Here is a 21,702-nt window from a genome sequence, read left to right as displayed (position 1 = left end):
TGTTTCCTATGTATTTCAATCATTTACAGCAGGTAGAATGTCATTATTGTGAAGAAATGATGAATTGTAAACCGTGTGTTTTTTGGGGCTGGCAGGAAAGGTACGGGGCGAAATGGACACCCATCGGGGCATAATGGACACCCCTGCATATTTTATGCTGTAACTTTGATAATATCGACCAGTTAAGTAATTTGCCTACGGAGATCAATACCACAGATATAACACTCCATCTTAGACGAGTTTACATAACATCAAAGTTAATTAAATAAATTTTAGGCTAAAATAATCGGATTGATTTTTTCCAAACTCTCTAAAACGCCTAACAGTATGCAACGCGCGTACATCCATTCGTAATTGCCAGTGTTCATTTCGCCCCGAACCGACTACCACATTAAAATTGCTATTTTAAGTAAATTTTGATCAAAAATAGAATACTTCATCCATTGCTAAATCTTCGTATACATGTAGATAAGGTGACAATTCGCTTGTTTTTATGGTGGACACACTCAAACACTCGTAATACCTTATTTGATGCTGCTTCGTAATTATAAGAATTTCACCATATGAAAAACAAATTTCAATTTCAATGATATTTTGGTTATTTTGGTGCAATATAAATAGTACTTTTGAAAAATAGAACCATGACTTGTTCCTTTACACTAATGCATTAAAAATTTTACATAAAAGTCAACGGTTTCGGCAAAAACAGGGGTGTCCATTATGCCCCTAATCCTCCTAGAACTGTTATTTAAATTTTATCTGTTCCAGCAACCATCAAATTTCAACGACCGTTCCAGCACATCGTGCTTGCAAACGACGGATGCGAGCTATCAAGCGACATGGCATTGGCAGCGTTTAGCAAAGACTTGCTTATGATGTTGGAGTCCGGAGAAACCTGGATTCCTGAAGGATTTTATGCAACCGATACCCAAGCACAGGACAGCGCTGAAGGTATGTAAATGATTCTGAATCAAAACGTTGAACATATTTTCCTCAAGCGTAGAGGAGTAGAACTGCTAAACTTGTATATCAGAGTGACCAAGCTTGACTCGTCTTGCAAATATTCAAAATTGAAGTCATCTTCTCAGCAGCAACATTTGTCACATTGATGTACGAGTCGAGTCGTATGACCCTAAGCCACTAACTAGTAGGACGTGTCCTACTAGTACCCTTTGAACAATTTCTGTGTTAAAATGTTAAAATGGTAATACTTACGGTTATAGGCATTACCGTATTATACTTCACGACCTGAATAGCTTGGTCCTGGCCTTAGCATCATCGACTTTTCGAAGGTAGTATATAGCATACTATCAGTCCCAGCTGAATTTCCAATGCAAATGGGACAGATATGCGATTCACGGCAGTGTAGGTAACCAGGGACAATCCATCACATTACATCTTACGAACAAATTTATTAAATACGGTCTTCTTAAGGACTAAAATCCGTGAACTGTTTCGTTGCATTTCAGGTTTTTTCTTTACTATGAACAGGTGCGCGAATTGTTTGTAAATAAACATGGGGAACTAAGGTCCAATCTGATGGTTCAATGGTCCACTGCACGAATGTGTGCTGCTTACTCTCATGGAATATTTGACGTTTGGTGCTGGCACCTCTCAAACGTCAAATTTTCTGTGAGAGTAAGCAGGCAAGAATAAATTCGTGCAATGGACCATGCATAAGTTCACTTATTTGACGTTTGAGCGGAGACGTGTTTACGGAAAATTACCTCGTTTCCAATGCTGACTAGATAACATGGTACCGCTTAACAGTCAAAGGAGCGAATGTGCATAGGACGCATAGGATCATAGACAATGAAAACAGGTGTTAGTGAGGCGGGTCTACGCATTATACCGACAGTGCATTTGCCAGAAAGTCATTGGTCAAGCACAGTGAAACCACCGACGAACCGACGTGACAGCTCGAACAAATAAATTCAAATTTGTTGTCCGCGACGCCATGATGAAAAATAGCCGAACGCTATCGCCACCTCTACAACGGCTCGCGATGATTTGATAGCTCGACACTAAACCCCCATGTATTCATATACACGCTAAGAAAATGTTACTCTAAAATGAGTAAGATTCACACAAAACTGAGCTAAACTGGAACAGCTCAAAAAATGAGTAAATTGCATTTCCAGCGATAGCGCTGGCCCAAGTGCAAAAATCCAACTGGTTTAAGCCGTATAATATTCTTCGCATCATCAAGAATATTATACGGCTTAAACTGATGAGATTTTCGCACTTGGGCCAGCGCTATCGCTGGAAAAAAAATTTACTCAATTTTGAGTTGTCCCACTTTAGCTCGAAAATGAGTGAATTTTCTGACCGTGTAGGAAACGGTTCGCGTCTGTGCTGATTTGACAGAAGCGATCGCTCGCTTCGCTGGTCGACCGTTAAATTAGGGGGGGACAGTTTTGGATCGCCACTGTCACGTCGGTTCGTCGGTGGTGAAACTGCTTCAGGCCAATATGTGTCGTACACGGAAAAAGATGTTTGATGATATTTGCGCTTTTCACGAGATTTTCAGATTTGGATCAATCCGAATTTGGATGTATTGTCGGGCCGCCACCAAACCGGACTTCGCACAATCAAGTCGCGACGCGACCCAACTCGCGACGTTTTATAATCATGTCAAAAGTAGTGCGCATCCTTCCCGTTGTTGTCAGCAACAAAGCGCACTAGATGCGAAAAAGTTGCGACACTTGTGGACCAAGAAAATGACAATTTTTTATTGAATGTCGGTCTTGATTCCAACCGGATAGTCAATAACGAATAAGAAATACACTAGAAATCCAATGGCGCTGTAGTCACTTTTCCCATTTAATTATTTTAATAACATTAATTGTAATAATGGACTTTTTTGAAGTGTCCAACTTGTAGAAGACCTTTTGTTTTGGCAAACAAAATTTTTTTGACACTTCTAGTACCGCTACTGACGCTGTAAGGGCGTGGCATACTAGATGTTAGTCACACAAACAGTCGCGACATTGGACTTCTGTGGCTAATTATTCTAATGTCAAAACATAGGTTTCTTGTATGCCAATACTATTCGCACAGCCAAACAGACGTAACACTCTTCAAAACGGCTTGGCACATGCATTAAACGATCAATTCAAATTTCATTTGATTTGCGCGATTGTTCCACCAGAGGTGCTAGTGTTCGATCGCTTTGACGTTTGCCAGTGTACACGTTGCTGAATGATGCAAACGAAAATTCCAGGCAATTTGTGTAATAGTGTGCGTGTCAGAAAAACGTGAAATCGAAATCCATCATGGCTGATAGTGTCGCGTGCAGTTCTACCAACAGTGTGCTCATGAAAATGACACCGGGAAATTTTTTTGATGAATTTCTTCTAAGAGTTACGTCTGTTTGTCTGTGCTATTCGTATAGTATCCTTCCCGTATGTGCATTTGCCGAACTAAAGTTTATGCGAAAACAATTTTTATGACCTTAAATATCTATGAAAGCCTTTGATTTTCCATAAAACCCTTCAAAGGCTTACCATACCAATATTGGTAATTTGTTTGACTTTTGGTTTGGTTTGACTCGATCGAATTTTCATTAGTGTCTAACAGATGTTGTTTCTTGAGTTCTTTCCTTGTCAAATATTGGTCCAGTTTTGTGCATGTGTATGTGAAAACTCACCACTGGGTATTTTTTTTGCAGCACTCAAACGAGAACTACTTAGGCCAGTACACAGGGTCAAATATTTGACAAGGAAAGAACCAAATATACTATATTAATTGATTAATTAATTAAGTTAATATAGTATATTTGAAAGAACTCAAGAAAGCAAACAAGAAACAAGATCAGTTTGACACACGGTTTGACACTAATGAAAATTCGATCGAGTCAAACAAGATGTTTGAGCATTGGTTTCTTTTTCGACAAATATTTGACCCTGTGTACTAACAGCTTTACTCACTACTATCGCTGTTTGACGCAAATTTGAGTTTTTCCACGGAAGACCGGGATTGCGTCAAAACAATTTAAATTTGGGTTGATTCGTAGTTCCGTGTAAGGGCAAGAAAGGGTTTTTCGGTGTATTATAAAGAGTCGGTATAACAGTAAACGGCAAATGTGCGTGTACCCTTCTCTTTTAGCAGAACTGTCAATTTTGGGATTTGTTTTTATTGGTGTGCGCTAGTGCAAGAAAAAAAAATTACCAATCAACAATTATTGGAAAAAATAGGGAAAGAAAGTGGTTTATGGATGCGATTGCTTAATATTCAATAAACGAAGAAGGTATTTTACTAGCTGGACTTATGTTGTGGTTGATTAGCATGGAGTGTGTTGGTTTGTTCATCGTGACATCAGAAGTTTGCCATCGAAAAGAGTTGGAATAGTGAAGTGCTACCACCTTGCCATGTCTTGATCTGAGGAGAGGTCTTATCGCAAGCGATTCAGGGCTCTGTCCGAGTACAGTCGAAACTCCTGATACACGGTGCAACCCAATTGGGTTGTTTAGTGAACAAAATATTGCTATTTTCTATAGCCTAATCGAAAGAGCTCATTTTTCTGAGTATAACGTGATTTTATTGGATTCCAACACCTTTGTTTTGATGATTAAATCAACAAAGCAGTTTTAATTTTCGTAGATAAAATGACAGTTCAATCGATAAAGTGACAGTTCGACCCGAACAAAAAAATTTCCCCATACAAACTTTAAATGCATTTTAAAAATCGTTCCCGGACTCCAAAAAATATGAAATTTTTGTTTTCGACTAAATTTTGGGCAGAGAATCCAACTACGAAATAATCCGGATACCCCTAAAGAACCCAATTAACATTCACTACTGTAATCTCGGTTGTCACACATTGAAATAAGCCAACTCTATGTGCAGGCATGATGTATCAAATGCTGTCTTTAAAATGGCAAAATTTGTAGTAAGACGTCTGAGACTGCGATATTTTTTGACTGGATGCGTAGTTTGTTCTATGCAGGAGAACAGTTATTGTAACTGTTATTGCGCAGTTCCCACCCAACTGGACCCCTTACGCAGTTAGTATAAGTGCGGGATCGTGAATAAAACTGAGAATTTGCATTGAATCGTTTCGGTGTCTTCTGCGCACTTATGGGGCTGTCCATTAATTACGTAAGGATTTTTGGGGGGAGGGGGGGTTTGGAAAATCTTACGCGGCATACAAAGGGGGGGGGGGGGGGGTGGTTGTGTCGAAATTTCGGAAAAATTGCCTTACGTAATAAATGGACAGCCCCTATTCAGCACTTTGTAACGCATAAGTGCGCAGAAGACACCGACACGATTCGATGCAAAATCGCAGTTTTATTCACGATCCCGAGATTCCGTGTGGGTTTAACACAAGCTTAGTGATCTCGACGGTAATTAATTGTTTTCAGTCTGCATTTTTTGCGATTTTCTTCTTATCAAATGTAAAGATTATAGGTAATTGGCAGAAAATCGTAAGATACTTTGATGAATTCATTAAGTGTAAAGATGAATGCAGTCTGTGCCATGACACACGATCTCCATTTTCCGAGAGAATTGAAACTGATTTTTAATATCTATTGAAGATTAAATGCTACATCACGTAGAAAATGAAATAAGAACTAAAGACAGTTAAAAAATAATTTTGTAATTTGCTTTTGTTTTATAAGCCAACACATTAACGTAAGACAATTCACCGATACTGCCTCTCGACGCCCATCGACTCTTGTAAGATTTTGATGTATGAAGCCGTTAGTACTTTTGTGTGGCATGTAAGATTTCTCAAAACTTTTTATTCGCTATGTATTTCATGGACGACCTCTGATATGTTTTGATTTCATAATATTCGATACATTTGACATGCATTATTCTTTAAACAAGATGTAGTGGTTGTTAATCCCTGTAAATTTTGAGTAATGAAGACACAACTCAAAATCAGTCAACTTTCTCATAGTCTCAATATTGGAAAGTAGTAATACCGACGAAGTATACTTAATATGTGCGATTTTTTTTTCGTGTAGTAATTTTAAAATTCATGAAATAGTCCTTCAGACCCTTTCCATGGTACACCAATCAAAGTTAGTTTGCTTTTGCTAAATGAGGAGCCATTCATTCATTCATTTAGCATTACATTACAATCATAAAGGCCGTTCACACCAAAATCCGGACCGAACAAAGTATTTCGACAATGAGTTTTCATAAGGGCCTAACTGACTTGATCGATTTCTCTTCGTCGACTCTCTCTTTCACTAATAACTAAGTTCAAGTCTTGATCAAAACAAACAAAATCATTATTCTTGTTGTTTCTATAGCAACATGTAGACTAGGGGTCGCAGTACCGACCACTTTTGGTGAGTACCGGTATTTCGGTACTGGGGCTTACAGTACCGGTAGTACCGGTAAATTACAGGTACTGGGAAATTTTTCACTAAAATGAAGAGTAATCTACTTTGCACAGAAAATCAACAATTTACCAGGCATTTGTGCATTACGGTTTTCGGGGATGTCATAAAAAGCTATCCAGAAAACGATAAATTAAACAAAAATTATAAATAAATAAAAAGGATAGAAAGCAATTAGTTGCATGAAACTTATTTTGGAGCTATTGTTTAGCTTCTGTGCAGTTTCACAAGCAGTATTTTGGTCAGTTTAAAATGGAACAGGAACAACCTATGTACAAAAATAAAATAGCTGCAAGGTGAAGACAGAAGAAGATATAAATAATTTTTTTTGATGATGCTATCAACGGATTATAAAAACTGAAGAAATAACAAGAAACCCTGATCTAACAAACTTTCTTCTAAGCAAGTAAATCCAATTCCAACATTCAACGTTTATCAAACCAATCATTGCTATGATACCCTGGATTTTTGATTGATTTGTCTTTATTTAAGAGACTTTCTTTACCCTGGATTTGCAGAATTGTTGCATATATTAGTTATTTATGTGACGAGTTGCAAAAAGTTGATTTTTTCAGCACGAGTCGGCTTGCCTCGTTGGATAAATACGAAGAGTGCTGAAAAAATCGAGTTTTGCAACGAGTTCCATACAAAATTTTATGCAATGTTTTTTTCATAATGCAACTCAAACGAGTTGCATTATGAACATTATGCAACTATTTTTCATTATGTAACCCATTTCAGTTGCATTATGAACCGGTACGGAAAAGTTGGCCATTATGATACTGAAATGATTAGTATAAAATAAAAATTATGACACTGAACTGCATAAAAAATATTTGTTTGTCGAAGTACTTGGTTCTAAATGTTTCCATTGTATATTGGCTATACTAATGATCGGATTTCAGTACTTTGGGAGAGATTTCGCGGTACCGAAAGAACCGGTACCAATGCTCAGGCAGTACCGGTATTTCGGTACCAAAAATTGGTCGGTAATACCGGTATTATCGGTACCGGTACTACCGGTACTACATCCCTAATGTAGACGTCTTCTTCGCATTTCAACCAAAAAATCTTCGGAAAACTCAGTACACATTCTGTGTTAACACAAAGAGAGGATCGATGAAGAGAACTCGAAAATGTCAGTTAGGCCTAAATGAAAAATCAATGTCGATTTATCCTGTTTCTTAGTCAAATTAACACGGAATGGGATGAAAGTTTCTATGCTGAAGACTGATACATAAACGAACGAAAACAAAATACACTGTTCTCCAAATCAGCTTTCATATTCAGGATGGCATCATCTGAGTTAGCACGTAGAAAATCTGTCTTGCACAAAAGCTTTGAAAATTCGTATTCTTTATTAACTATTTTTCCCAAAATTCCGTTGAGTTGATACAACAAACTTACCATAAAGAAGATCCTGAACGTCTGAAACGAACATTTAAAACCAAATTCCTTGAAAGATATTAAGTATGGCAAGCAATATGTTTGTGAGAGCTAAAATTTCAGATTTTTGTAACAACATAGACGTTGATATTTTTCCGGAAGAATGCACCCAAAGGCGTCTCTTACGTTTTCTGAACAAAAAAAAAACATGTGACGTTGTTCTGGTCAGATTTGGTCACTTGCCATTACATTAAAGATACAATCACTTGGTACCATCAAAACAGAGTTGCTTATGTAGCCAAGGATTGTTGTCCACCAAACCGTCCACAGTTAAATCAGATTGGTCTATTACTGGTCTATGATGAAGGAAGACCTCAAAAAGCAGTGCAGAGGTGTCCACGATCCTATAATTTCATTCTCAGTGACATATTGCTTGGAAGTAGATCGACAAGTTCACCGTGCAAAGCTTCACGAAAGGTGTAAACAAGAAAGTGCGCGCAGCAGCTAATGGTCCAGCAAAGATGGTCCTAAGCATCCGCTGCTCGAACACTTCGAGTGCTTGCATGTCCTCCTCGAGCATAGTCCAGGTCTTGTGCCCGTAGAGAACTACTGCACAGCTAATCGCGTTCGGTAATTTTTACCGAAATCTCAACCGCTGAGCGTTCGGTAATGGGGTTTTAACGAAATTTTGTAAAAAATTACCAAATTTCGGTAAAATGTTATCGTTTATCTGTCAAACTCTAACGAATTTCGGTAAAAGTTGCTACCTTTACCAATGTTTTTCCTGTAAAACAAACTTAACGGTTGAGATTTCGGTAAAAGATTGCCGAAGCCGGTTATTTTTTTTTTCTAACTGTGTGGGCTTATCAGCGTTTTGTACATGGTACATTTGGTGCGAGGGTGAATCGGCGATCGCTCGAGGGTTAATATTGTCGTCGCGGTTGAAAACCAGTTTCCCCACACGCGACAATCGATTTGCCTCTAAATACAAAAAAATGTAAGTGTTTAAAAATTTATGACTGATTAACAAATAAATAAATGCTTCTGAATGAATGTCAATAATTGGGTTGTTTAGCGAACAAAATATTTGTATATTCTATATTCTAACAGAAAGAGCTCATTTTTCTGAGTGTAACATGATTTTATTGCGTTCCAATACCTTTGTTTTGATGGTTAAATAAGCAAAACAGTTTTTATTTTTGTGGATAGAATGACAGTTCAATCGGTGAAATGACAGTTTATCCCGAACAAACAAATTTTCGCATACAAACTTGAAATGCATTTTAAAAATATGTAGTTCCCGGGCACCAAAAATGATGAAATTTTGGATTTCGACTATTTTTTACGGAGATTCAGATTATTCCATTCTGAATACCCCTAAAGAACCCAATTAAGTTTATCTAAAGAGGAATTGTGCATTCCGAGCTACAGTTGTAACCTACAGTTGTAGGTTTTAACAGGATTACATGTTTTCCCTCATTTGTAACCGTTCTGATCAATAATAAAAATAACATTTTTATTGGTTAAAGATGCAGTTTATGAAAAAGTTTTTATTCGCCTAAATAGGGCAAAAGCACTGCTCTAGTCTTCGCCCCCTCCATACAAATTCCATTTTTTATGTTTCTTCAAGATTAGAGCAAGAATTTTAGGGGACGAAGTCTAGGGTTTTTACCCTATTAATATTTTTTAATTATGTTAAAATCATATTTTTTTTTTTAAATGGAGGATGTGACTTAAAAACTCTAGCATAGTATATTATAATTTCTTCACTTGTTTCCAGTCACCAGTCACCTAACGACATTTTTGTTAAGTTTGTGACGTTAAAATTCGACGTTCATAAATATTGTATATTAATTTGAAGTAATTATATTGTTATTATATTCAGAAAAAAAAATATAAAATAATCGTAACAATAAGTTTAAAACTGGAAAAACATAAAGAGTTTCACCTTTTGGCTACCATTACCGCTCAAGTATCCATTCACCGCTCACTCTTATTTTACTTCTCAGATTTTACTTATTAATTTTTGCATGGTTATTACAAACTATTGATTATTCAAACCAAAATAACTGCAATTTACAAAAGTACTTGTCGATTCATGGAGTTTGGTTCATCCTGTTTTGTCAAAATTAGTATATAGAATAGTTCTCCGGCTGCTCGTCCGACACATTTCCAGCGGGTATCCCATGCTACCCTGCGTCGCAGTGTGAGAAATATTTCTAGGCAACATGATTCGCAGTACACTTATATAAAAACTTGATGAAATTATAGTTTTTAATTGTGGCAACATGTAACATTCACTTTTGTGGCGATAGTTAACTAACTTTTGATAATTATTGCATAATTGACAAAAAATTAGCGGTGAATGATGACCTCACGGTAACTACAGTTAAAAAAAACACAATCAATGAGACAAAAACCGAAATTCAGAGTTCCAAAATGCCTCATTCTGCATGCAAATTGTCAAATGTCTACGTTATCAACTAATGTATTACTGAATTTCCTTATCCCAGGACTCCAGAACACATCGGCTGGTCAGATAGTACTTTCTGCCATCCAAGACACTCCGAATTCTGACGATGCAACATCTACAGTGTTGCAGACGCTGAACATCGATCCAGCCGTTATGGCCATATTTCCAAATCAACGAATCTCTGTGGCGGAACCACTATCAATGAAGCTGTTGACCGGCGGTGTGTCGAATCAAGATGAATCATTACAACAGCCATCTACTTCGCGACATGTAACGGAATCGATCAAAATTCAGGAAACTGCAGAAATCGCAGATCATATGACGATGATGGAAACAGACGACCCTGTGGACGAAAACCAGTCTCCAAATACCAAAACCAAGCGACCAAGAGCTATTGAGATCCAGAAAAGTTCCAAGAAGTATGCTTCTTCCGACATGAAGTTTCGCTCTTTCGAAGTCAATTACAGCAAACTAAGCGACAATGTCCTGTCCAAGCTGGACAAATTGCAGGAGTTCAAGGCCACGAATCCCAATACTGCTATTCCAAGTGATCTACGAATAACGAAGATGGACACGACAAGCCTGGTCAACAGCATAGTTGATCAATTGAGAACCGTTGACACCGACATAAAGGCTAGTACCATGGAAATGGTTGCGAAGCAGTTACTTCGCAAATTCCCGTGTCTCGAAAAAGTCGATGATGACGGGTACAGAAACGGTATCAGCCACATCGCACTGAAGCATAAAATGATTAACCATAATGCGTATTTAAATCGGTTTCGAAAGTCATCAGAGCAGCAAGCTCCGACTGCTAGCAAAGGTCGAAATGTGCGAGCTGGCACGCTTAAATGTTATTGGGAAAACTGGAAGAAGGACTGTGAAAATGAAACACTAGCTAAGCTTCGTCGCGACGAACCGACTTTGCTAACCGAGGACTTTCTCAAATCATCACAAGCGTATGTGAGACACAGACTAAACGACAGCAAAGATCTTCTTCAGCTAATGTCGGAGTATCCAGTGCTGAGACGTAGAGGGCTGCTAAAATACCATTTTGAACAGGCCACGGGAGTATCAATTGACGAGCTGCGCAAATATTATGACCAGAAAAGAGCGAAGATCGTTAACTATTCAGAAACAGCTGGCCGAAAGTTTAAGAAACTTAACAACGACTGCACCGATCTGGAAGTTCTGCGGTTCTTAGCTTGCTTGGTGGGCGAGAAAATAGATGATTTAGTTACATACAGAGAGGTACGTAATGCATAAGTTTAAGGTATACAACAATACATAAGCTACACGGCAAATAGCGTAAAAATAGATAGTCAGAGAGACGCCGATAGGAAAGGCTGAAACAATAAAAAATTAGTCTATATTTCAGTTCTTGAGTGGATATGGTTCACTATTTTCGGGACTTTTCCTGCTTGACAAAACTTGTTTCTCTTAATCTAATCCTTATCTTGATTGCGCCATACACAAATAAAAATATTTATACTAACATATATCATAATTACAGATCGGAACCCGCATCGATGAAGTTCATTTGGATTCGCCCGGACCGTTACTGGTTTCTGTTGGTAAGTTGTCATACATCGAACTATTGACACAGACAAATAGACATGTTACTTTGCATTTGGGGCATACTGTGATCATGAACTATAATAGGACATGCTTATTAGATACCCCATTAGGCCTTAAGACGTTAGGTGTAAGGACATTTAGCATTGGTACGCAAGGCATAAAGACATTAAGCACTACAGACGTTAGGCATAATGGACGTTTGGTACAATAAGCTTTCAAAAGAATGTGACAATGATTTTTCATTAGGGCCTAAATGACACTGTCGATTTCTCTTCATCAATCCTCGCAATGCCTTATTACAGAATGTGTACTAAGTTTCCCAAAGATTTTTTGGTTAAAATACGTAGGAGACGACTTTATCTTGCTATAGAAACAAAAAGAATGACGATTTAGTTTGTTTTAATCAATGTATTAACGAAAAAGGCAATCGCGAAGAGAAATCGATCAAGTCAGTTAGGCCATTATGAAACATCATTGTCATTGTCTGGCAAATTATACATATCGTCCATTATACCTATCGAATTTATGCCTATGGAATTTATGCCTATCGTACTTATGCCTAACGTCGCGCATAAGTACAAGAGTTCTGTAATAAATTTTGAAAACGACGTATAATCAATGGTGTAGCCACAGACAAACAGACGTAACACTTGCAAAATTTCCATCGACCACCCTTTTAACGATCATTTTAAATCTTCATAGTTGTAGCTTTCACAACCAGAGGCGCGTGCATCGTTTTTATTTGCATTTGACGTTTCACACTAGCGTCTTCTGTAGACGATTTCGCACAACGCAGTGTTTCGTGAAACATTTCCACCAGGTGATGGTAGTGTGAAGTGGGCGATGGATTTTCACGAAAATTGTTCTAGGTGTTACGTCTGTTTGTCTGTGGTGTAGCATTGATTATGCGTCGTTTTCAAAATTTGTTACTGAGTTGTAGTGAATTTTTGTATGGAAGACTGTAAACTCTCCGTTTTTTGAATGAAATGATACAAGAAGTCTGGGTATTATGATTTCATGCCTAATGTTGCTGTTTTGGCTTAACTTTGAGTCACTGGGTTGTTGTATTCTCCATTTTTTTTAAATGGCACAGTGAGAGTTCTGCTAAAACAGCTGTAAATTGGGCAAGAAATCACAATACCCCTGCCACTTGCACCATTTCATTGAGGAAATGGAAAATAATTTGATAAATTATTTATCATCTCCCCAGCTCATTACTACAAATATTGACTCGACGGATCATAAGCATGTAAATAAAAACAATCAAAAACGCTTCTTCCTATTTCACCGTACACAATGTTAGGCAATGAATTTCAAAACGTTTCGTGTCTGTTTGTCTGTGGTTCTTACATACATATTTAGTTTAAAACTCCAATAATGTTCACTAACTCGTACTGTAGAGAAAATTATGGCTTCGGTTGTTTTCTAACCTATGACGATGAATGAAACGGCTTTTTTTAATGTAAAATCATAGCATATCAGTGCTTTATTATACCAAAAATTAAACCTCGGTAACCTCACAATTTCCTCTGTCGACAATAGGATAAGGAACTGCCGAATTCCTAATTTCTCTTATATTGATAATATCCATGCGATCAATATTGCCTTTATCATAATATGTCAACATCTACTCTCTTTTACAGATATGGGACAAGACACAGCAATGTATTATGTCTACGTCGACCAGGTCCGCCTATCCGAAGGCACGGATGATGTCATTTGCGCCCTGCAGGATCTACTGATTCCTGGAGTTGATGCAGCAATACCTCTTAAAGATAACTCCATCATCCGGATCCAAATCAAACGCATATCGCGTGGGAAATCAACAGCGAGTTGTTCAAAAAGTTATTGACCATTTGTCGAGTCACGAATTCTAGACTATATAATATAAGTCGAAGCACCTTTATAGTAGTGAACATTCGGAATAAGAGAAACGTAAAAGATAATTAAAACAAAAATACGCGTGATTCTTAATGGAATAAAAGAATATGAAATATTGAAATGTTTGAGAAATCTAAGTAAATCGAACTAAAACTCAATAAAATGTTTAAAACTAACATACTTATTTTATTTCGTTGCATAGAAAACTCCATCCGCAATGCTGTGATTTAAATGTGAGTTCAGCTGATTTTACATTGAACGAAAATAATTTTTCTCACATAATGCTGATTACACATTTCCATTACAGCATTGCATTTGAACCGTCATTTCAAGATGAACATTTGAAAAGGGCCTATCTGCTTTTTGTAAACAAACATGTTTCTGTCTCTGTAGGGCCCATCTGCATCCACCCACGCACATCAACACCCTTAACAGATAGCTTGAGAACACTCTTTCTGATAAGGGTGTTGATGTGCGTGGGTGAATGCGGATGGGCCCTACAGAGACAAAAACAAGTTTGTTTACGCAAAGCAGATAGGCCTTTTTCAAATGTTCGTCTAGATTTCCATTTTATGTTGCCATTTAACAATTTTAAATGAAAATTACGCGCTGTATGAAATTTGATCTAGGACTTGTAAATTTCATTCTCACAAAAAAAAATAATCATGTAAAATTCATCCCACGCTTAAATTTCCGCCAACCATCGCATTCCCCTTATGTGCATTATTAATGGCGTAATTTTACATGAAAATTTTTATCTGTGCTCTGATATGCCTCTGAAAACCACTCGAACTCCTTGTAGTACCACTGAAACTCCACGATACCCTTAGAAATCCCTTTGGACCCCTCAAAAGTCCAGGTAATTCCCCGAAACCCACATAATTCCAGGAAAATCTGGGATTTAGAGAAGTTTTCAGGGAATTTCCAGCGAACTTCACACTCCACTAAAACTCTTCCTGCAAACCTTCGGTGGTCCTATATTAAACACCCAGAAGTAAAACCTGTTAGACCGCAAAACTAATTTTCCTGAATTGAAGTACCAACTAAAATGTTGTACAAAAGTCCCTCACGCAAAAGAATATAAAAAGGTATCTGAGGTAAAATCATATAAATTGTCGTACCATCTGCATCGTAGGAGTACCCGAAGAAGTTCACATAATTCAACAGAAGTGTTAGGTTGAGGAATCGGTCATTCAGCAAGGATTCTTTAATTGACAGCATTGTTCTTAATATTATGTTTCCAGTTCAAAACCGAATTAGCGACATTTTTTCTTTGACTTCCGCTGCTTTTGCCTTGCGTTAAACACAATGTCGGAAGTGGGGCGCTGTATTGTACACCTGGTGCTCTATACAGCGCCCCACTTCCGACATTGTGTTTAACGCAAGGCAAAAGCAGCGGAAGTCAAAGAAAAAATGTCGCTAATTCGGTTTTGAACTGGAAACATAATAAGTATTGTCAGTGATTTCACATACATAATCGTATGACAAATTCAAAACATGCATCATATAATAATATGTTTCATAATGTTCTCACATTAAATCTCTAAACAGCAGCACTTGATCCGAGCCTTATCGTTTCCATCGATGAACTCCAGTCAAGGGCATTTAAAAAAATCATTATGTGAGCAACCCCCGTAAGCCGCACGGATATTTATAGAGAACGCACGCAATTTGCATACAAATCCTAATCGAAAAGAAACCTACACTGAGCGAAAACCCCCGCCATAAAGAGAATGATTTTTGCTTCATCCGAGCCCCATGCCTATTTTCAGACAAGATTCGGATGATTTTTATTTGATGCAATCTCCTTCAAAATCAAAACAATTTGAATGGTGACAATTTTAAAAATGGATGATTTTCATCACCTATTAGGAAGTCAATAAATGAATGATTTTTGTTCCACTTCGGTTTTATTTGATGTGGGATCTGCAGGCTTGATAATCCTCCTCGAAATCAAAAGAGTTTTGCAACATGCTCTAGAGCGGTGTTTTGCTTTTGCCTCGTCGCGAGGGAGCGAACGAACCCCAAACAGAGAGGCAATAAAAACTGAGCGAGGAAGAGGGGAACGAAAAAAGAGCCGATGATTATTTCGGGTTTTTGAGTGCGATTTTCGCCTCGAGAGTCTTTCTTTGTATGGGAGTGGAACTCGCGAGAGCTTTTTGAGTGTGAGTGGACGTGAGAATCACAACAAGCAATTATGAGTGTTGGACGAACTCCTCGCTGCGCGGCAAACTCACGCTCGGTGCTGTTGAGGATTTGTGTTGTGATTTGTGAGTTTTGTTTTCACGCCTCAGAAAATCGCCGAAATCGCTTCCTCATTTTCTCGCGAGGGAGTTTCTGTCAAGCCTGGGGATCTGTTTTAAGTTAAAATTTATATTAAATAAAAATAATAAAAACCAAATGAATACATCATATTCTAAAAGATGCTGTGTATTTATTTATATGCATGCTTAACTAACTATAAACATTTGTTCAAACCTGAACACGATTTAATTCGAAAACAGGTCGACGGATTCACATAATCATTACTGTGTAACTTCTGTTCAGGGCCCTGACCTTAGCTCCAACGCGTTCGTGAGAAAATCAGGGATATTCCAAATTCCATTTGCGGAGGAACTTTCTACGTCGGAAGAACCAAGCAAGTTTATATCCTGTAAATTACAAGATAAATAAATACCGATCTTATTATCACAGAAATTCATTCTTACCTTTCGTGATGTCTGTTTTATATGATTATCTTTTTCTGGAACAATTTCTCCGGCCTTGCGCTGCGGCACACAAACTCCGCCATACTGTTTTCAACGAAGAGCGAATGTTGAGTACCAGATTGAATGAATTTCGGCATGAGGCATAGAGGGAAATGCTTTCAGCTGGTTTTGAGATGATATTCAATCACAACAAACCCAAAGCGAAAAATCATTTATAATTTGTGTCAATTCTAATTTTCTAACAGGATGATTTTCATGCAGTCGGACAAAGTTTAATCATTCTGCTGTTTTATCATTCAAAATTCCGATTCTGCCAATTTGCATCGCATTGAATGACAAATCATACTCTGCGCGGCGGGGGTTTTCGTTCAGTGTATAACGTCACCGAACCGTAAGTCAGCATTCGATTAAAATTCCCAATCACACTGACTGGTTGCCAGCAACACAAACGACGACGATGATGATGATGATGTAAATCGAACCAAAACTGAACCAATCCGTCCGATTCCGTATTCCGGTCCCGTTCCGGCCTGTCATTTCATCTACGTTTTCCACATATTTTCTCTCCCTCCCAAGCAGCAAAACGCCATCTCACTGCGGCTGGGCTGCTACTCCAATCACGATTATTTATGTCTTTGAAAGCAATTCCAAATCACAGCGCAGAATGTGTACTCTGTTGCTTGCCGTTAGTTCCGCCGCCGCCAACCCGATTCCGCATGTAGTTTTCCATCGGCGGAAGCCAGCGCCCAAACCAGGATACCGGGGAAAAGGGGGTAAGAGGACCTCCTCCTTGCGCTATTTGGGTACCGCCTCAATCTGTCTGCGATGCGGCCCGAGCTCGAGCGCCCAACAACATCGGAAGACATATTCAACGAATCGAGGCGTGTAGCGAAAAGACATCATTCCAGAATTATAGATTGGAGGACCGGGGGTTTATCTGGGGGTTTGGCAGTCAGCGTGAGAGTCAGTGTGTCGTTCGCTGTCGGCCGGAGTAAAGCTGATACGCTTGCACAGTGGGAAATATGAACTACTTGGTACAACTTGCAGATATCTTGAGAATACATTTTCATCAATATCCAGCAATCTTGCCACATTCCCTACTCAAGTGCGATTCATCAGTGAAGAGATCTGGTCCGTAGGCGACAAGGATTTACCTCCCGAGCATCCTGTACGGATTTATCCCAAGATTTCTACAGGAGATTCCTCCCGGCCCGGGATTGGATTCATTGATTGATTTTACTCGGGATATCTCTAAAAAAATCCTGGATTTCTATCAGAGGTTTCATCAACATTCCTAATTTATTCCTCCCATAATTATAATTCAATAATAAAATTCTTGCAGAGAGGAATGCCCCAGAGGTAAAGTCTCTCTAAACAAAAAAAATAAAAAATAAAATAAAATTCTGCCGGAATTCCATGGTCTTCTTCAGAAATTTTCCCGGGATTATTTTCAGTATCCTTTTTCGGAATCCCCCATTAGTGCTTTCCGGGTTTCCTTCAGAGTTACCTTCAAGAATTTTTTTTCTGGGATTCCTTCAGCATTTTATTCTGGAATTTTGTTCTACTGTACTACTTCAGATTTTTCTCTATGATTACCTCCAGGAACACCAGAAATTCTTTAAGAATTTAAGAGAAAATATTGGATTTTTTTATTGAAAGGATGTTTTACATAGTATTTTCTAGAATGATTTCAACAAAATTTTCTTAAAAGATTCCTTCATGTATCCATTTAGAACGCATTGCATTCCTGTTAACGTATTTCAAGTTTTTTTCATGAACTTCCCTTGTGTCTTCATCAGGAATATCTCGTGAAATTTCACAATAGATTTATTTTGTATTTAGTACGTCACTTTTTTAAGAAATTCCGCCAGAAAATTTTCAGGAATTCTTCATGAAATTCCTTCAAGGGTCGAAACAGAAATTAAGATTTTTTTCATGGAGAATCTGAGATTTTTTTGCATTCATTCTAGGTTTTTTTTTAAGATATTCAGATTTTGTTTTCCAAGAGCTCATTCAGAAACTCCAGAGATTCATTCAGGTATGAATATTCATATCCATATTTCAGGGAGCAGGAAGCACGATTGGCGGCCAAGCGTGAACTGGCGAACTGGGTGTGACCAAGGGTGCAGTGCAGAGTAATAGGTAAATGGCTTCGAGTATTGTGGCGTACTATTTTTGATAATGTGTTTCCTAATTGGGATGTTGCGCAAATAAATATTATCTGGGAATCTCAGGCATTTTTAAAGAAATTCTGAAGGAATTGTAAAATAATACCCCCTGAAAAAGGGTTCTGAAATTCCTACGAGGGATTCTCTGGAACACTAATACCTAAAGTGAGCGAAATCGCCTCCCTGGGGGCTGAAAATTCCATCTAAGAGGCGAAAATTTTGAAACTCAAAATTAGGAGACGAAACTCTAACAAGCGGTTCATTTGATCATGCATTTTTTTCTGAGTCATCAGCCGTTAAGTGACGGAGAGCTGTCAACCCCTTGAAGCTCCAAGAAAACCTATTATAACACCCCTGGATAGTTTATGAAACACCCTGAAACCACATGGAGCGCTCCTCAAAACCCCTGGGGCCCTCTGGAATACCCCTGGAACCCCATGAAGCCACATGGAATGCCTTGAAACCACTTGGAACACTCCTTGAACCCACCTGGGATTCCCTGAAACCCCATGGAACGCTCCTGAAACTACTTGGAACACCTCTTGACCGCACCAGGGATTCCCGGAAACCCTCTGAAGTACCTTGAAACGCCCCTGAAGCGAAACACCTCCGGGACCCCTAAAATTCCATGTTACACAATAGAACTCCCATGGAGCCTCCTGGGACCTCCCCTCGCCTGAAAAACTTCTGAAACCCTTGAAACCCCCTGAAACGCTCTTGCGACCCCAAGAGCAGCCTTGGAACGCTCTTGGGACCTCTCTAATCCCTTGAAACACTCCTTAAACCACTTGAAACCCTCTGTAACGCTCTTGAAAAGCCTCCTGGAATATTCCTGAAACACTCCTGAAACGCCCCTGAAACCCCTTGAAAACTCATGGAAAGCCCCTTAACCTCTTTGAGCACCTCTGAAACTCCTCTGAAAACACTTGAAAGCTCACTCCTTAAACCCCCTGGAACGCCCGTGAACGCTTCTGCAATGTCTCTGAAACCCCCTGAAGGCCCATGGAACGTTTCTAATCCCAATTGTCAATGATTTTACTAATTAATTGTCATAAGTGTGTTGGAAGTTCGCGAAGTGTTTTTTGCTGAAATCTTCGAATATTTCGTAGAGTTTCTATCGGAAAGCTCCTTAAACATTTTGACTTTTTACAGCATTTTTCCGTGTTCCTGTATTTCAATATTTTTCGAAAGAAGTTTGTATTATAGTTCAGATTTCGAATGTACCTTTTGGCTTAACTTTGTTTTTTTTTGTATTTCAAAGTTGATACCTGAGATACAGGGGATAGACAAAATGATCGGGACGGGCAAAACTTTCACTTTTCAAAAAATGTTCAACTAGCTGTAACTTTTCGTAAAGTTCATCAAATATTCTAAAATTTTTACTGTATGTTCATCAACTAGTTGTGTTTCAGTGGTCAAAATTTGGGAAAGATCGGACCATTCTCCACGAAGTTATAACAATTCTTGGAAAAGGCAAAATTATCCGATAGCCAAATTTGAGCTGTTATATCTCCGGATTCAATGAACCGAATGCAATGAAATTTTGACCATTTATGACTTATATAATGAGCTATGAAAAACCGTTAACTTAACTTGCAATTCTTAACACGGAAGAAAATTATAACGATTAGATTATTTTTCTCATAAAACACCAAATTATCAAAAACTTCAACATCTTTTCAAAATTCAAGATGCAAATTATAGTTCAATTAATTTCCCGCTAACTGACTTATATATAAACGTGTTTTGAAGGAAAGTAACAACATAGCCGCCAACAATTTGAAAAAGTAATGGAATACATATTAAAAACAGACCAATTTGCTAAAAAATCGTGAAAAAAATAAAATCGCTACAATTTTTTCTCTTGTTGAAAATTTCAAGTTTAGTCAAAAGTTTTCTAGAGTTCATTATATAAGTCATGTATGATCAAAATTTCATTGCAATCGGTTTATTAAATCCGGAGATATAATAGCTCAAAGTTGACTATCGGATAATTTTACCTTTTTAAGATTTTTTATAACTTCGTGGAAAATGGCCCAATCTTTCTCAAATTTTGACCACTGATACCCAACTAGTTGATGAACTTGCAGTAAAAATTTGAGAATATTTGATGCACTTTACGGAAAGTTACAGCTAGTTGAACATTTTTTTAAAAGTGAAAATTTTGCCTGTCCCGATCATTTTGTCTATCCCCTGTATCATGTTTCGCCTAGATCCCTGCCATAGTGAGATAGTTTAAAATTTCCCAGTATAACTGAAATGTTTTTGAGTATTTAACTACTAAGCGTCATAGCTTTGTGTTACAATTCCTGCAGTATTTCAAAACTATTTTAAAATTTCGGAATCTGAAGAACATGAAAATTTGCAACTGTTCTATGGTTTGGCATGTTAATTAAGCAATCATCCTACTTTCGATAAAGTTCCAATATTTATAAATTTTTCGAGTTACTATGTGGAGTATTTGTAAATTTCTCCAATAAAAAAACATCACGAGAAAACAACCATCATGTTGTATTCCGAAGGTCTCCAGCGAATTTAGTTTACCCTGCTACAGCAAACCTTCAGGTAGATTAAGGTTGAAGGATTCGTCATTGACATAATCGTCATCATTGAAATTTCGAAAGCAGTTTTCTCGTTCAAAACTTGAATGTTTGCATTGAAAATGTATTCACTGCACTCCATTCTCCATCCGCACTCCAGTGAATACATTTTCAATGCGAAAATTATAGTTTTGAACGAGAAAACTGCTTTTGAATTTTCAATGATGACGATTATGTCAATGACGAATCCTTCAACCTTAACTCGTTTCAGAATGACTCTGCTGCTATAGATAATCCTTGCGCTTGCGCTGATAGTGGGTACACAATCATCATCATCATTTCTCCCTTGAAAAAACTCGTGAGATATTTCTAAATGGATTCCTGTAGAAGTCCAAGGAGAATGTTTTCTTTAAAAAAAAAACCAATCATGGCATTTCCTCATGGTAATCCATCGAAGGAAAACTCTGTGAATTTCTCCATGGAGTTTTCCTTCGAAGAAATATCATGAGGAAATGCCATTAGTGGAGGAATATCTGGAGAAAAAAATCTGCAGTAATCTCTGGAATACTTTCTGAGAAACCACTGGAATAATTTATCAAATAAACTTTCAAAAGATGT

The 21,702-nt window shown here is 37.9% G+C and overlaps 1 protein-coding gene across 1 annotated transcript in view; it reads left to right on the top strand.

Moving 5' to 3' along the window:
- LOC109409509 (uncharacterized) overlaps positions 1 to 21,702 on the top strand; it is a 61,191-nt gene that overhangs the window by 959 nt on the left and 38,530 nt on the right. The window contains exons 2-5 of the mRNA XM_062848517.1: positions 769 to 951; positions 10,253 to 11,460; positions 11,723 to 11,783; positions 13,431 to 13,537. Coding sequence (XP_062704501.1) covers positions 769 to 951; positions 10,253 to 11,460; positions 11,723 to 11,783; positions 13,431 to 13,537 — 1,559 coding nt within the window. The remainder of the gene's footprint in view (positions 1 to 768; positions 952 to 10,252; positions 11,461 to 11,722; positions 11,784 to 13,430; positions 13,538 to 21,702) is intronic.

The sequence above is a fragment of the Aedes albopictus genome, chromosome 2 (assembly GCF_035046485.1).
Source record: "Aedes albopictus strain Foshan chromosome 2, AalbF5, whole genome shotgun sequence".
NCBI classification, from domain to species: Eukaryota; Metazoa; Arthropoda; class Insecta; order Diptera; family Culicidae; genus Aedes; species Aedes albopictus.
The sequence above is the reverse complement of the archived record's forward strand: the minus strand, read 5'-3'. Positions and strand labels throughout refer to the sequence as shown.